The 16,727-nt window shown below is 48.5% G+C and overlaps 1 protein-coding gene across 1 annotated transcript in view; it reads left to right on the plus strand.

The window, feature by feature from the left end:
- Positions 1-14,062, plus strand: part of SF3B3 (splicing factor 3b subunit 3) — a 29,136-nt gene extending 15,074 nt beyond the window's left edge. Inside the window, exons 13-26 of the mRNA XM_068202851.1 lie at positions 67-222; positions 374-529; positions 1,200-1,343; positions 2,198-2,320; positions 3,633-3,787; positions 4,869-5,043; positions 5,662-5,867; positions 6,766-6,922; positions 8,280-8,405; positions 9,508-9,720; positions 10,633-10,731; positions 11,143-11,286; positions 12,053-12,157; positions 13,149-14,062. Coding sequence (XP_068058952.1) covers positions 67-222; positions 374-529; positions 1,200-1,343; positions 2,198-2,320; positions 3,633-3,787; positions 4,869-5,043; positions 5,662-5,867; positions 6,766-6,922; positions 8,280-8,405; positions 9,508-9,720; positions 10,633-10,731; positions 11,143-11,286; positions 12,053-12,157; positions 13,149-13,289 — 2,100 coding nt within the window. The 3' untranslated portion in view covers positions 13,290-14,062. The remainder of the gene's footprint in view (positions 1-66; positions 223-373; positions 530-1,199; positions 1,344-2,197; positions 2,321-3,632; positions 3,788-4,868; positions 5,044-5,661; positions 5,868-6,765; positions 6,923-8,279; positions 8,406-9,507; positions 9,721-10,632; positions 10,732-11,142; positions 11,287-12,052; positions 12,158-13,148) is intronic.
- The last annotated feature ends 2,665 nt before the right edge of the window (positions 14,063-16,727 follow it).

Consider the following 16,727-nt stretch of genomic DNA (forward strand, 5'->3'; position numbering starts at 1 on the left):
CCAGTGAAAGGGGAGTGAAGAGATGGTAAATAAAGAATTGACGTGACGTTTTTTGTTTTCCTTCAGGTTTATCCAGATGGGATCCGGCACATCCGAGCAGATAAGAGAGTAAATGAATGGAAGACACCAGGGAAGAAAACCATTGTAAAATGTGCTGTGAACCAAAGACAAGTAGTGATAGCACTGACTGGAGGAGAACTGGTTTACTTTGAGATGGACCCGGTATGTGTGTTAATGTTGTGAATGAGTTTGGAAGAGTGAGATATGGGTTAATAAATTGTTTTAAAATTGTGATATTGTCTATATAACAAATCCAAAGCATCGTTTAAAAACAAAGTATCTGATTAGTGAGTCTTATGTTTTTCTTTCTTAGTCAGGACAGCTGAATGAGTACACAGAGAGAAAGGAGATGTCGGCCGATGTCGTTTGCATGAGCCTGGCCAACGTTCCCCCTGGGGAGCAGCGTTCCCGGTTCCTTGCTGTTGGACTGGTGGACAACACTGTCAGAATTATTTCACTTGACCCTTCAGTGAGTAGCTGCTCTGGTTTTACCCTTTCATTGGTTTGAAATTTTCAGAAGGATCCTCCAGATTTGGACTGTAACCATCCAAACATGGTTTTTCTCTGCTCATTGGGAGGAAGCATGGCCTTTGATCCCTCCGTCTAACAGAGACTCTGGTTTTATTGAGAATCATTCATGCCTCTGGAGGTTCAGCTAATGAGTCACAAAATTTTTTTTTTTTTTTTTTTTTTTGGTGGTTTTTTTTGTTGGGTTTCCCCTTCTCCTCTCCCTGTTCATACCTGTACTAAAAGCAGACTCATTCTGCAAGCAAGTTGGCAGCAAACCAAACTTACCCTTCGTCTCCCTGCAACAGATGAGGTGCTCAAAGCTGGTTGCAGTAACCTAAATTTTGCTCAGGTCACTCCATGCTAAATAGCAGCAAATGGTGCTAGAAGAATTTGGAAGGATCCAGTTTATCTTCTCTAAAGGCCAGGCAGCTACTACTCCTGCTTGCCAAAATGCATAGAGCCAGCATCTGTTGTGCCTTTTTTTTTTTTCCTTTTTTTTTTTTAATGTGAATACTTCTTTCTGGAAGATCTAAAAGGGCATCTTTAAGCTCCTTAGATGGAGCTTGAATCCTGTCTTGCCATGCCAAGCCTTGCTGACTGGCGTTGTCCTTCTGTCCTGTTTCCCCCAGGATTGTTTACAGCCCCTGAGTATGCAGGCACTGCCCGCTCAGCCCGAGTCACTGTGCATCGTGGAGATGGGTGGCACAGAGAAGCAGGATGAGCTGGGAGAGAGGGGCTCCATTGGCTTCCTGTACCTGAACATTGGACTGCAGGTGAGGGAATGGTTCCTGCCTGGTTCTGACAGGCATGTCTTGAGTTTTTGCTTGCAAGCTGGATTGTTAAAATAGCCCAATCATCATGCAGTGCAACAAAGCCTGGCTTCCCTCTTTGTTACAATGTGTTTGACAACCCTGACTGGGGAATTCACTGTGTGACTTTGTAGAGGTGTGAGTTTCCCCATACATTTTTAGACTAAAGACTAGTCAAAAAACAGTGTATTACACCAGATTTTATGTAGGACAGATTGTGCTTTTCCCATTCAAGAAGGAAGGCATATTTTAAGAAATATTTCTGCGTGAAATGTTGAGCAGCTCTTTAAAAACTGCCTGTAGGGCAGAGTATCAAACAAGTAACTGTCCACAAGCAGAGGCTCTGCTCTAGTAACATAGCTGTTACACAGCTTTTTGTTACATCTACTACATATTTTCTGATCTTTGACAAAAAAATGTTGTTTTGACAATTCAACATGTGGTAAAAACAATCATTACAGTTCAGGTTCTTCCACATGCCTCAAGTTTGATCTCAGAACGCAATCTGTTTTTAGGGAGCATGAGTTCTTGGGTAAATCCTTAGTACCAAGAGGGATGGGGATCTGGATCTTATGTGATATTCTAAAGTTCTCAGTCTGTGTGTTATTTTGGGGACAGTCCTTTCTGCCCTGTAGAACTGTGCAGGAGCTGTGCTTTCATTGCTATTATAAGTCTTGCTGTAGGGGAGAGTTGTACCAACAGCTAAGAAAACAAACAGCTAAATTCTTCAGAAACTGCCTCTCAGTTGTTTTGAATTATGCACACAGTAAGTTACTTCTTACCTTCAACCTGCATCTTCTTGTTTTGCTGCTGTCAAGAACGGTGTGCTGCTGCGAACCGTCCTGGACCCTGTCACCGGCGATCTCTCTGACACCAGGACCAGATACCTTGGCTCCCGGCCTGTCAAACTCTTCCGCGTCCGAATGCAAGGCCAAGAGGCGGTAAGGGAGGAGAGCTCTTGCAGGGGTGCAGATCCACTCCCCAGGCACCACATCCCTGATTTTCTTATGGGTGGGCAGGGTGGGGAAGCATCCCTGCAGCACCGCAGGACCCTCTGGGTAAGGGTGGGAAGTAGAATGACTTCATTATGGAGCTGCCTGGCTCACAGCTTGTTCTTTCAAAAACAGCCTAGTTCTTACTCCCCTTACTGCTGTGTAGTGCTGCTCTGCCTTCTCTGAACTAGGATTCATCTGACCCATAGGCTGTGTTTACAGTGTGCTTGGAGAGGTCTGAGCAGGTTCTTGGGCTGATAGGCACATCTTGCCTGCTGTAGTGCACAGAGATGGAGAGAGCTCTGTGCAGAAAACTTACCCTTGAATGCTTGATGCAGTAAATGGTTGTGTCCTTGCATGTTGAGAATAGCTCAGCCAAGGGCTGGACAGCTGCCATACGTGGTTCAAGGAAAATATCTGCAAGATTTGGCATAGAAGGAAGAATGTGTTTCATCAGAAGTGCCATTTCCAGCCCTTCTGATGTGGCACTGGGGAAATCAGCCACCCCCTGCTTGACTCATTTTTGGATGACACCTTCAGAGTTGAGAAATATTGCTGATCAGTGTAGGGAGCTGGATCTGGGAATTTGAGCTCTGCTGTAGTGTTAAGGTACACTGGGTGAATCTCTTCAACTTGCTCTTGCCAGCTGTACCTTAGAGATGAGGAGCTTTGCTGTTGTAGCAGAAAATACCTGTAGAATAACTGAGAATAATCTCTCTGCTTTGAGATCAGCTGTCATCACTCAGGCAGAAACTAAGGTTGCACTGAAACTCATTTAACCAAATGTATAAAGCTGAAAAGTTTGGAAGTCAGTCTGCTTCCTTTGCTTCTCATAATTTGATTTAGGCTAGTGATAATTTTTAGTAAATTTCACTAAGAGTGCTACAGCACTTGGATTGTGACAAAGCAGTAAATATTTATTTGAAACGACCTGTTCCCATTAGAACAAGTTATTAAAAAAAAAGATATGACAGTATTGTTGATCTTGGCTTTTACATTTGATAGTTTCAGTGCATCTCAGTTGGAGTATTTGTTGTATTTATATTGCTTTAAAGTTCTTTTTCATGGCATATGCAATTTCCAGAGAAAGGTGAAAGTAAGGAGTGTCTCTTCAGGTGTCTTCTGAGCTGGGTGGGGTCCACCCACAAGAATTCAGTTGTTCCAGTGGGGAAGAGTTGGGCATTGTACATGCATTCCTGTTGCATAAAGTGAGCTTGCCTCCATTCCCAGACCTAATAAATTAGCTGTCTGTCTTTCCCAGGTGCTGGCCATGTCAAGCCGTTCCTGGCTTAGTTATTCCTATCAATCACGCTTCCACCTGACTCCCCTGTCTTATGAGACACTGGAGTTTGCATCTGGTTTTGCTTCTGAGCAGTGCCCTGAGGGAATTGTGGCCATCTCCACAAACACATTGAGGTAAGCATCAGAGGGGAAACACAAATGCTTGTGGGCTGGGATGCCAGGCAGGTGAAGCAGTGGTGAATTCCACCTGACATTCAAGTGATTTGACTTCAAAAAGATTTTTTTATTATGGATAATGATTTGGTAGAAGCACTTGGATGGATTTCAGAAAACAGACAATTTAAGGAAAGTTATGCTCTCAAAAATAAATGTGGTGTGCTTCTCAGATTTGTATTTTCTAGCTTTTTAAAATAAGTGAAATTCAAGTTATTCTTCAATTCTCTGATCCTGAGAGAGGGAAGCTTTTAATAAATGTGGACCTGTTATGTATTAGGGTCTTGTGGTTTGTGATCTGAATTGGCTGCTTTGCAGGAAATAAACCACGTGATTTCGGAAACCAGAGGCATGACAGGGATGTGTTTGTTGCCTTTTTTAAAGTTCAGCTGAGATACTAAAAAGATAAATGAAAATAATGGACGACAAAGTCAGATGCTGTGCTGTATGCACTTGAACAGGCACTTTTTTCATATCTGTCCTCACTGAAATATTACAGCATTCATTGCTTTTAAAGGAGCCATTCTTTCTGGAAAGACTTGTGGTTTTTAGACACCAAATGCCAGAAGAACTGGCATTTCAGCTGGCAAGCCACAGGAAAAAAGAGCTGGCGTTGCGTTTTTCATACTCCTTTTAACTGAAGTGCCTCTGAGGAGCATTTGATTATATGTCAAAGTCAGTGTCGCATTTAGATTCAGATGATGTGTTCCCCAAATGTGCACTTTCCTTCTTCCATGTGCTCTTTGTTCCTCTTGCGATAGACTTGCTTCAGCACCAGTCAGAATGCATCCTGGGACAGCAAGAGCCCTCAGAGACCTGGTGCTGCAGCACACACCTGTCTCACACCATGGGCTCCCATTTTAGGATGTTAGTTTTGCTCTACTCTCTGGAGCTGTTTGCTAGTTGCTGTCTGGCCTGAGAAAAGTGCTAGTCCTCTCTAGCCCTAGCCAGTTTCACAAAGAAAAAGTTCCACTCCCATTTCATTCTCTTGGACGGCTGTTTTTAGGCCATGTTCAACACATGTCGCATCTTTGTCCCCCAGGATTTTGGCACTGGAGAAGCTGGGAGCAGTCTTCAACCAGGTTGCCTTCCCGTTGCAGTACACACCCCGAAAATTTGTCATTCACCCAGAGAGCAACAACCTGATCATCATCGAGACAGACCACAATGCTTATACTGAGGCCACCAAGGCACAGAGGAAGCAGCAAATGGCAGAGGTAATTGAGCTGGGGGACAGGTACACCCATCTGTTCCCCAGAGAGGACTTTGGCAACTGGAAGTGCTCTCTGCTCATTAGTTCCCAGCTGCCATTACCTGCAAGGCTTTCTGCCCTGTGTGAATGCAGGGACTGGAAGAGGAGTGGAGATCAAAACACAAATTTCAACAGAATGCACCACTTCCCAGTGTGCCTTCCTTTGTGTGTTGTTAGGGCATATTTTTAAAATCACCCTAGTGGAGGACAGTCCTGCTTGTGTAATGTGTTCTGTGGGGTTTCTGTGGTTGGTTGAGGATGCTTGCATTTCAGTGGGTTGTTTATTTTCTTCTCAGGACTGTTTCCAGGGTTAATTTGGAGAAACAGCTCCCCAGACAACTGTCACTGGGGCAGGGCAGAGCTGACACAGCCGTGCTCTGAGCTGTTGAGGCTCCCTGGGGAATAAGCTCAGGCTGGGTAGAAGCTTTGGGACTTAATGGGTTTTAGGTCTTCATAGGCAGAAGAATGCCCCAGAACACCTGGGCTTAGGCAAAACAGGGAGGTTGTATTCAATGCAGAGCATCAGCATACTGGGAAAGGAAATCACTGACCCGTTCTTTTCTCCTGTCCTTTAATGCTGTAGGAGATGGTGGAGGCTGCGGGTGAGGATGAGAGGGAGCTGGCTGCAGAGATGGCTGCAGCCTTTCTGAATGAGAATCTTCCAGAGTCCATCTTTGGTGCTCCCAAGGCAGGGAATGGTCAGTGGGCCTCTGTTATCAGAGTGATGAACCCCATCCAGGGAAATACGTTAGATCTCGTCCAGCTGGAGCAGAATGAAGCTGCTTTCAGGTAAGAAGCATTGCCAGATGCAGCAAGAGGCCCTGCTTGTGATGAGTCTTAGGTAGTTTTGTCCTTTTGCTTACCTGTTACTGAGCTGAAATCCAGATGGAACATATTATCAAGAGACTGGCTTGAAATTCCAGAGGTGATTTGTCTTGCCTTTCCTTCCCTTCCAACTCTAACCTTGTCCTCATGTGGCATTAAGGGCTTGTGGTGCTCCATATGTGGTTGCTGTACCCCAGTGCCTAAAGAACAACACAGGGGAGTAAATGACAGATAAGAGAGCTAGGAACGAGAGAATGCGCTGTTATCTCTTACTTTTCTTTCTCGTCCAGTTAAACTGAGGATAGATTAAATGGAAAGGGAAGTGGTAGAGGACTGGAGGGGAAAACCAACACAATAACCATGAAAAATAGCAAGTGCCTCAGCAGGTGAAGCAGAATTAGGTCATGTTAGTCCAAAAGGCTGACCTGCCATTTCCACCCTGCCTGAGCTATTTACTGAGCAGGAAATAACACTGGACGATGAGGAAAGTTATTTGTCTATGTCCCGATGGGAACAGCCTTTGAAAAATAGCTTCTAGTAGAGTTTTGCACATCACCAGGCAGTGTCCAGCCTGTGAAAGTGTAAAGTAACACTGGGCATTGTGAAAACATAAAATGCTTTGGGCATATGTGACAGCTAGAACACATATGGAGAGCGTAGTGTGGAAGAATGAACGAATCTGCGTTAGACATTTCTACAAGGAGGAAAAATGACCTCTTAAAAGGAAATGTCAGTGTTGGAGGGTTGGACTCTGAAATCTCTGCTGGGCAGGTGCAGGTTGTGCTGTCAGGGAATCCAGTCCAGGCGTGCAGCATTAGTGTGGTGATGACACTGGTGTCCTGCTGTGTCCTGTCATTTCCAGCGTGGCTGTGTGCCGGTTCTCCAACACTGGTGATGAGTGGTACGTGCTGGTGGGAGTCGCCAAGGACCTGATTCTGAACCCACGCTCAGTTGCTGGAGGGTTTGTCTACACGTACAAGCTGGTGAATAGTGGTGAGAAGCTGGAGTTTCTGCACAAGGTATGGGGAGTGATGGGATCATTTCCAGGCTGAGTGCTGGAGCAGCTCTTACTTGCCTGAGTGCTGCAGTAATATTGCAGTACTTGGTGCATCCTGGGCAAGATTATCATGCTGGTGTTATACACTGGAAGCAGCCTTGGAGAAAATTAGCGGCTGCCTACAAAATCATTTGGTACATCTTTTGCAGAGCTGAGAATTGAACACAGATCTTGCAAGAGTCCCAATTTTACCCATCTAATTGGGTAAATTGGAAAGGAGCAGTGTTTTTCATACCCCTGTTAGGGAGGGGAGGGAAATGGTTCTGTTTGCTTTCTGGAATATGAGCTCAGAGATCTGCTTAAGCACTTGTTTACAGAGCAAATTCATACTTGGGTTACTTGAACCCCAGTGCTAAGACTATCAGTCCTTGGCTGACCATGTGCAGCTGTTGTGAGCTGTCATCTTCCTTGGATGCTGTTTGATTGTGTGTAGAAATTATTAGTGACCAACTTGTTTGATAGGTCTCAGGGGCTTCAGCAAAAGTTTCAGCAGAAAAATTACTGTTCTTCCCACATGCTTCCAGCATGGCTGAGATTTGAGCAGATGAACACATGGAAAGGAATGTTGTGGCTTACTCATTTCCTAGAGTCCTGATGCAGTGAGTGGGTTCTGTCCTGGACCACAGCCTTTTCTGCTGCCATTGAACACCTTCTGGGAAATTGACAGAGCTGAAGTTGTGAAATAAACTTTTCTTAACCAGTGCAGCCAAGCTAGGAATGCTGTAACTGGAAGCTCTCTACATATTCTCCTTCTCTGCTGTGGCTGATCATTTTGGATTGATTAGTGGTGGGACATTTTTCAGACAGTAACCCTGTTTGAGTTACTGAAATTGTGGACACACTGCAGTTGTTCATATTTAACAGTTTCTTTGGTGGTAGTGTCAGGTGGCTGAATTACATTCATGCCTTGCTTTGAAAACAGTCTGGGTAGATGTAGGCAAAGTCTAAAGTTTTTCTGTTGGATGTAAACCAAAACTAAGAATTGAGGCAACCAGACCCTTGTCTTCTTTTGCTGCCTGCCCAGTATGGGGTTCTTACAGCAGTCCTGTGCTTCAGTTAGGGTGCACTGCCAGCAGTGTGTTATGTGTGAATGCCCATGGCTCTCTTAGCTCTGTGTGTGACATCTGCTGTCAAAAGGCCTGCGAGGGACTGACCTGTTGCCTCTCCTGTAGAAAAAGAATGTTATTAGCCTTTTACATTGAAAGCCTTGGTACAGGCCAGTGAACTTCAACCATACCATTAGCTGTATCTGGTCTGTTTTATGTAAGGTTAGCTCTCTTAATGATGAGGATTTCACAATCTTCCTCTTCCCTCTCTAGACCCCTGTGGAGGAGGTCCCTGCAGCCATTGCTCCATTCCAAGGCCGAGTCTTAATTGGAGTTGGAAAGCTCCTGCGTGTGTATGACCTGGGCAAGAAGAAACTGCTTCGGAAATGTGAGAATAAGGTACTGCCTTCTGTTCCTGACCAGAGCTGTCAGTTCAGAGCGAGTAATACTTTGCAGCCAGAGTGAAACACAGGGTTTAGCTGCTACTCCAGCCCAACTGTTTATTTGGTCATCATAGCTGTGTGTTTGCCTTGCTGGGTGCATCTATCCAGAGGAATGCTGGACTAGACTGGACTGTTGTGCTGCCCCTCTGCATCCCACACACACACCATTTTCTTATCACCTTTCTGACAGTAGTGCTGCAAGTTCCTTTTTGTCCTAGCTCAGAGCAGGCTGTTACTGACCGTGTGCAGGGGTCTGTACAGACTGTTCCTTTGTCTGCTGCAAATGTGAGAGGTCTTAGCAAGATAGAAGAGAGCTGCGGGAATGTTTCCTTAATTTGGGTAATCAGCAGCTGGGGGACAGAAGCTGGAGAGTGCATATGACCACCTCATCAGATCCCCAGAGTGTTGAAAAAACATCCTTGAAGTTGATGGTCCTTCTTGCTGAGCATTTCTGGCACTTTAGGAAAAGAAATTGCAGAGTGTGATTTTCTAACTTAATTGCCTGCTCCTCCCTCTCTCGTGCAAGCTGCAGAACCTGTGCCAGTAGCTCATTACTGCACAAAAGAACCCCAGCAAGCTAACAGACAGACTGGGAACTTGTAGAGGAGCTTTTTTTTTGTTTTTTTTTTTTTTTTTTTTTTTTTTGGTGTGTGGTTTTGTTAGTTTAGTTTTTTTCCTAAAACATGACTCACATGAAAAATTGAAGCTTTCCTTCTTGGGCCTTCCATGGCCATGTAGTGAGGAGACATGGAAGCAGTGCCTGCTTGTAGGGATGTCCTGGCATCTCCAATCACGGTCTCACCAGCAGCACTTGTTCTCTGGACAGTGTTCATACAGGGAAGGCTGTGAATGCCATGTGGTGCATGTTAGGTTGCCTTGTATTGATGGTGTATTTAGAGTGGGACTTGTAGTATGGCAGAAATGAGGGTATTTTTGGAGGAAATGATGGGAAGTGGGGAGTGAGCTATAGTTCACAGGGGAAAAGAGTGTTTCTACTGGAGTGGTGTTATACTTCCCTGTTTGAAGCACTTAAGGTTTTGTCCTTTCTCTCTCAAAAGCACATTGCCAACTACATCTGTGGTATCCAAACCATTGGGCACAGAGTGATTGTTTCAGATGTTCAGGAGAGTTTCATCTGGGTGCGTTACAAAAGGAATGAGAACCAGCTCATTATCTTTGCTGATGACACTTACCCCCGCTGGGTCACTACAGCAACACTCCTGGATTACGACACTGTGGCTGGAGCAGACAAGTTTGGTAACATCTGTGTGGTGAGTGCGCTTTGCTGAAGTCGGGGCTTTTTGGACATATTTTCCCTTAAAACATCCATGATTTATCTTAAAAGAATGAGAATCTGCCATTAGCTGGAGTCAACACCCTGTACCATTGACTTGTTTTCATGGGGTGGCTCTGTCATTATAGTGGGCTGCAGTTTATTTGTTTGTTAAATAAAGTGAGTAAGTTAAAGCATCAGCAAGTCCTAAACTTATTTCTGAGGTGTCCAGTAATTTGTGTTTATATTGCCTCAAAACTTACTGTCACTAAGCCTTGAAAAGAAGCTTGTTGCTGTGAAAGGGCCCACGAGAATTTGAGTCAGGGTTATCACTCTTTCTGACTAAACCTCATTGCTGGCATCAAGCTTTCTCTGTCACTTCCTCTTCACAGTTGGCTTTGTCAGCCAACACTTCCCCACTTGGCTGGATGTCAGCAAGGGAGGAGGAAAGAATAGATGGTCTTTCTGGCAGAGCTTTGATCTCTTTCTGAAGCGTGCTCGGGTGCTTTGGAGTGCAGAGTTCAGCAAGTGTCAGATGCTGTGCCTGCAGGATTTGGCCAAAACACACAAATCAGTCCTCTTCAGTTTTCCTGCCCCACATCCATCAAACTGTTTCCTTAGTGGAAACCACCTTCAGATCGGTTTGACCATACCTCCCAGGGTGATCTGCAAGGGCCAGGCAGAGGTTGGTTGTGAGGCCCTGCCTGTCTTTCTGTGTGATGGGTTATTGGTCTTGTTAGCACAGTTGTCATATAACTGTAAAGGCTGGTTTGGAGAGGCACCTGGATGATTCTGCTGCAAATATAAAGTGGTTCCACAAAAGCAGCCTTTCACACAGCACAAGGGTTCTCCAGAGATAATGTGCTGCTTCTCTGCACCTTGATGATTCTTCCTTCCTCTTTCAACACAGGTGAGATTGCCTCCCAACACCAATGATGAGGTAGATGAAGATCCCACAGGCAACAAAGCTCTCTGGGACAGGGGCCTGCTTAATGGAGCATCACAGAAGGTAATACTTTGTGGGAAGCACATGGTTATTGTAGGAAAAGAATGCACTGCTTCTCTCTGAAGACATTTGCAGTGTTGTCCAGGAGATGTAATGGCAGTTCTGCTTTACACAGTCTGCTCTGGTGTGGGTGATCTGTTTTCAATGTTGCTGCAAGCCAAATTTCTGAAATCACAGCTGAAGCCTGTTTGTGTTTGATGGAAGCAGCTCATTTTCTTCTGCTGCTTTCTCTCATTACTTGCATCCGTTTGTCCAGCTGAGTTTTGCCATCTGGTCACAGGTGGAAGGCACTTCCTCTCTAGAAAGGCATTTCAGAACTAGCAGTTGGCTAAATTTATTCTGCTTTCCTCTCTCAACCCCTTTGATGCTTTTATATAAGCTAAAGAAAAAACATGCTTCTGTGCTTCCTTTCAGGCTGAAGTGATTATGAATTATCACGTGGGAGAAACGGTGCTTTCCTTGCAGAAGACCACACTGATTCCAGGAGGCTCTGAATCTCTTGTTTATACCACCTTATCAGGGGGGATAGGAATCTTGGTCCCTTTTACTTCCCATGAGGTAAGCAAGCCCAAGCATCAGCTGCAGTCTTGCTGCTTTTTGTGCACCTATCTAAAGCCAGTACATTAAATGTGCTGCATTCCCTGGAGGGCTCCACAGTGGCTGAAAACCTGAGCTACAGGGGAGCCTGTGGCTCCAGTGCAGAAGTGAAGAGAAGGAGTTTGTTGAGTTCTGCACTGGTTCTGTAAAGAGTTGAGAGCATTCCTTGTTGCACTGTTGTTCTGTATCTGTTTGTGCTTTCAAGGAGCTTTGGGTGATTCAGTGTCTGAGGAGGGAGGAGTCCTTTGGCATGCTTTGTGTAGCCTCTGAACTGTTGATCAGGCAGTGGTGTTTCAAGTCCTGAGGATGGTACTCTCTTCTCTATTTGCTGTGGCCTCTTGGAGCAGTGGGTGGCAAGACATTCCCTGTTGGAGCTGCAGCTCCCTGCTGCACAGCTGCTCTAAGCCTCCTTTCCTGGGAGGCTGATGCTGGCCAGGGTAGCTGCTTAGCTCTGCTGTGGGTGCTTTCCAGGTGGAAGTGATGCAGGGCTAGCTGTGACTTTGGCTGCCATGTTCAGGGCTGCTCTGGCAGAGTCTGTTAATCACAGAACCACAGAATAGTTTGGATTGGAAGGGACATTTAAAGATCATCTCATCCAACCCCGAATGGCCATGTAATGGCCATGTTTCAGCCAGTGCAGGAGCACCTTCTAATGGGTGTTGTCTTGCCTTGCTAGCAGCACTAATGTGTACCAAACTGTTCTCTTATCAATCCTTTATCTCCCCAGGATCATGACTTCTTCCAGCATGTGGAAATGCACTTACGGTCTGAGCACCCCCCTCTCTGTGGGCGAGACCATCTCAGTTTCCGCTCCTACTACTTCCCGGTGAAGGTAAGCCCTGAGCATGCGGGATCGCCTGGTCGTGGGGTGTAGAGAGTTGCTTTGGGGCACAGAGCTGCCTTGAGGCTGGCAGAAGCAAGGCAAGGTTATTGTCTTGAATAAGGCAAGATTGCTGTTTAGTAGGGAGAACTGAGGTACTGTTAATAATGCTTGTGTAGTGCCTGTGGTAGCTGGTTCTTGAGCAGCAGTCTGTTAGGAAAGCAGTGCTTAGCACTTAATACATGTCTGTTTTGGTTTCTTAACTCTTATAATGAGCCTCCTGAGGGTTGGTCCTAAGACCCAAGCCCAGAGGTGGTGTAGCTGCACTTCTCTACTTCCCACAGCATCTCCATTTTCCACCAGGAAAAGCAACATTATGTAGCTGCTGGTGTGGCTGGATCAAATAGAGCGCTGCCCTGGGTTTCCACCACCACTGGAAATGAAAATCCAAGTTCAGAAACAGCTGTTACTGCCTATTTCTGCTTTTGAGGAACTGTTAGAAGCTGTGAACTGCTAAATGCTCTGACCAGACAGATCTCAGTGGTAGCTACTACCAGAGTAATGAGTCTGGAGTCAGAACACTGTCCCAACAGATGAAGCTGTCTAGAAGTGGAGGGCAGCCGTGGTCTCAATGAGCTTGAGGCTGATTTGCCACATACACAGCCTCAAAGATTACTTCCATTTGACTGAAGCTGCCTTTGTCATCACTCACAGCCTCCACCATGCAGGGCTCAGACCCATGCAGATCTCTCTTCCTTTCCCTTGTGTGATTCTTCAGCTGCAGGTCTTATGGGTTTCTGTTTCGTTAATCAAGCTGGCCAGTAATTAATGTGATGCTAACTGCTGCTATTCAGCAGATGAGGTCACCGAGCATGGTCTTGTTTCCAGGACAGGATTAAGAAACTCCTGGGAACAAACTGTTTGTGGCCATTTTCTCCTATTTAGGCAGGGTTCAGTGCCTCTGTGTAGTTTCGATTCAGTTCTCTCCTCCTTGCCCCTCCAGAACGTGATTGATGGGGACCTGTGTGAGCAGTTCAACTCCATGGAGCCTAACAAGCAGAAGAATGTGGCTGAGGAGCTGGACCGGACCCCACCCGAGGTGTCCAAGAAGCTGGAAGACATCCGCACGCGCTACGCTTTCTGAGTGGCAGCTGGCACGGGCAGGAGTGCTCACAGCTCCTCTGGGTGCTCTTCCAGGCACCGCTGGGAGGAGGAATGTGTGCTTCCCCCCCACCCTTTTCAAATAATGGTTTGGTCCTCTTGGTTTGTGTTTCAAAGTAACGTGACTCCAGTAAATACAGTATCAGCTATTAGCTTTCCCAACACATCCCGCTGCCTATGTGAAGGCTCCTGATGTTCCGGCTTCTGGCCAGAGCAGTTCTCTCTTGGGAAGTGCCCAAGCAGGGCCGCCAGCTGACCCTCAGCCCCATCTCCTTGTCCTCTCTTTCGAATGGGGGAGTCCCAGGGTGACCTTGCTGAAAGTTCTGTAGGGCAGATCCAGCTGAGTCTTTGTTGGGTCAAGTGGGGTTGTGATTTCCCAGCGTTTTAGGAAACGAAAGGAAAGAGCTGTGGCATGATTCAGGATTACCAGGCTCCTCTTTTAGTAGCCAGTGGTGAGCTGCTCTGGGCTTATACTAGTCCAGGGAGCAGCCAATGGGAAGCTGGCTGTGTGGAGGGTGTAACTGTCACACTTGTCTTGAGCATTTTCTTCTGAATTGCAAGGGGTTTTTTTGGACTTGCATTTCTGACTGTTTTCCCTGTAAATAGAGTTTTGTACAATGTTGACTCTCTTGGGGGTGGGGAAGAGCGAGGCCTGAGTCTGGGACTTGATTTGTTTCATAATAACTTTGGCAAGAGAGTGTCTCCAAGCTGTGACTGTGAGCAGCACATGAAGAATAAAAGCCTGTTTTTTCACTACCCTGGCGCTGGGGCTCTTCTCCTTCGTGGCAGCTGCTGCTGACCTAGCAGGAGCGGGAGGGGAGGAGGAGGAATAGAAGAAATGTGCACACCCTGTGCTCCTGCAGGCCCCTTGCTGCCCTTCTGCCCTGCCTGGAGCTGGTCCCCTGCTGCTTGGTCTGCCCTGGGACACACACAAAACAGGCTGTGGAGAGAGGGAAGAGCCATTTTTGCAGGCATTTGAGAGCATGGCTGCACACTGGAGGTCCTGTGTTGCCCAGTGTAGCAGCTGCAGCCCTGGGAGGAGCAGCTGGCTGCCAGGAGGGTCCTTGGCCCAGAGGCTTGGTAGCTGGCTGCAGAGGCTCCCAGTCGGAGTGTACCCACACAGCAAGTGCTTCCTGGTTCTGCTTGGTTGCTCCCTGCTTACTCCTGCTGGTGGGGACTGTCTGATAGCCTGTGACATCCAGGTAAAGATGCTGCTCCCCACCTGGGGCTTGGAGAAACAGGTGGTCTTTGATGCCTCTGCTCCCTTTGAAGAGCTTTCACATTCTCCAGTGCATGCACCGAGTGGTGTGAGGGCAAACACCCTCCTGCCCTGTCCTTTGCACCCTCCTCTCTCCTCCTGCCTTGTTTCAACCTTGGAGGCCTGTGTTGGCAGGGGCTTACAATGCTGGACTGCACCCTTTGGCTCTGACAGCCCCACCCATCCTCTGCTGGCAGAGCAAAGGGCTTTGTGGTGCTCCCTTCCCTGGCTTGAGTGGGGGCGGCTGTGTCAAGGAAGGGGCAAAGGGGAGCTCAACTTTGTGGGGTACAGCTTCTGGCTTGCCATAAAGTGCTCACCCTGTGCTCCCTGTCCTCCCTGAGGGAGTGATGCAGAGCTCCAGTGGCATTTGGTATTTGTCATGCTGGTGTCCTGAAAGTGAAAGCAGGGGTTGGGGGAGCGTCTTGAGATGTTTTCAGACTGGTTCCAAGCACAAGGTTTTACTTGCTTGGCTGTGCCTGGTGAATAACCTGCTTCCAGTAAAAGGCAAAGCCTGGAGGGGACCCATTCCTAGCCATGAGGAGCTGGGGGCTTGTGGGGAGCTGGCTGGGCCCCCAGCTCGCCTTCACTGTGACAAGGAAGGTTTCTCTCAGCGCTGCCCCCTGCAGCCGCAGGGGATTGGGGTCCTGCCGCCGTGTGGGAGGGAGCAGAGCTCCCGGGGCTTTGCACGGGAAGCTGTTTGCCTTGGGCTCATCCCAGCCCCGGAGCAGCCAGGGAGAGCAAACCGCCCCCAGCACGGTGCTGCGCAGTTCCGCACTTTCTCTTCCTCGCCCCATCCCGGCTGCCAGGCTGATGAATACGTGGGCAGGGAATGCTATTAAATGGCTTCCTCCGGCGACTGCAGCAGCTGCGGGCAAAATCCCTGCGGACACCTGAGGAGCTGGAGCGGCTCCTTCCCTGCTTAGAGCTGAGCATCTTGCCCCGACGAGTGCTGGGAGGGAGGCAAGGGCCGTGTCCAGGACTGGCCAGGACCAGGGGAAGCTTGGCAGGAGCACGGCAGTGGCCCTGACTCCATGCCAGGGGAATCCCAGTGCGCTCTCACAGGCAGAAGTGCATTCCTTCCCACGCGTTTCCCTGGGAGCACTGACCCACTCTTTGATAGCCAGTGTTTCTTGCTGACCCTTTGGATGCTCAGCAGCCCTGAGCACAGACACAGTGGCTCTTCCAAGGGGCTCTTCAGGATGATGCGGGGGAGGACACTGTCCCATGTCCCTTGGCCCCTGCTCCTGGCAGGAGCTCAGCCCTGAAGCATCCTGAGTGGGTGACGTGGGCTTGGGCCAGAGGGAGAAGAGTCCTGCTGGCCTGGAGCCAGCTAAGAATATTTCAGCCCCTCTGAGATTCGTGCTGCAGTGCAGCCCTTCCCTGGGCGCATTCTGGGAAGGCACTGGCTGACTCCCACTTTGATTGTCCCAAACGTGCCCATGGGTGCTCAGCCCAGGAAGTACCCTGGGACACCTGGCCAGGAAAGCCCAGCACCCTAGAGCTGCCAGTCCTGGCAGAGCAGAGCGCCCTGGGGGGCCTAGGGCTACGCAGAGTAGTCAGCTGGGTACCCCAGGGGCTACTGGGGCACCTGACTGGGTTGGGTGGACACCTCGCAGGGACAGCTCAGCACCCTGAGGAGTGGAGGAGGCATTCACCATAGTTAGACCAGCGCCCAGGGGCTGGTGCAGCAAAGTACCTCGAGGAGCAGGGAGGGACCCAGCAGGATGAGCCAAACACCCTGGGGATACTCAGCTGGATGAGCTGAGCACACTGGGGGTACCTTGGCTAGGTGAACTGAGCAGCTGAGCATCCCAGGACAACCAACGTGGGCTCGCTGAGCACCCCCGGGGCCACCTGCATGGAACAGGGAGATACTCGCGAGGGTCAGCCAAGCACCCTGGGGACACCCAGCTGGCTGAGCCGAGTACCCCGGGGACACCCAGCTGGAGCAGCAAAGCACCCCGAGGAGCAGGGAGGTACCCACGAGGGTTAGCCAAGCACCCTGGGGACACGCCAGCCTGGGCTACCTGCGTACCCTGGGGACACCTCCCGCTCTCCCTCCCTACCCTGGGGGCACCCACCCGGCTGGGCTGGCCGAGCACCCGCGGCGGAGCAGGGCCGAACTCTCCCCGGGCCGTGCGGGGCGGTCGCTCGCTCCCCACT

This window comes from Anomalospiza imberbis, chromosome 12, assembly GCF_031753505.1.
Source record: "Anomalospiza imberbis isolate Cuckoo-Finch-1a 21T00152 chromosome 12, ASM3175350v1, whole genome shotgun sequence".
NCBI lineage: Eukaryota > Metazoa > Chordata > Aves > Passeriformes > Viduidae > Anomalospiza > Anomalospiza imberbis.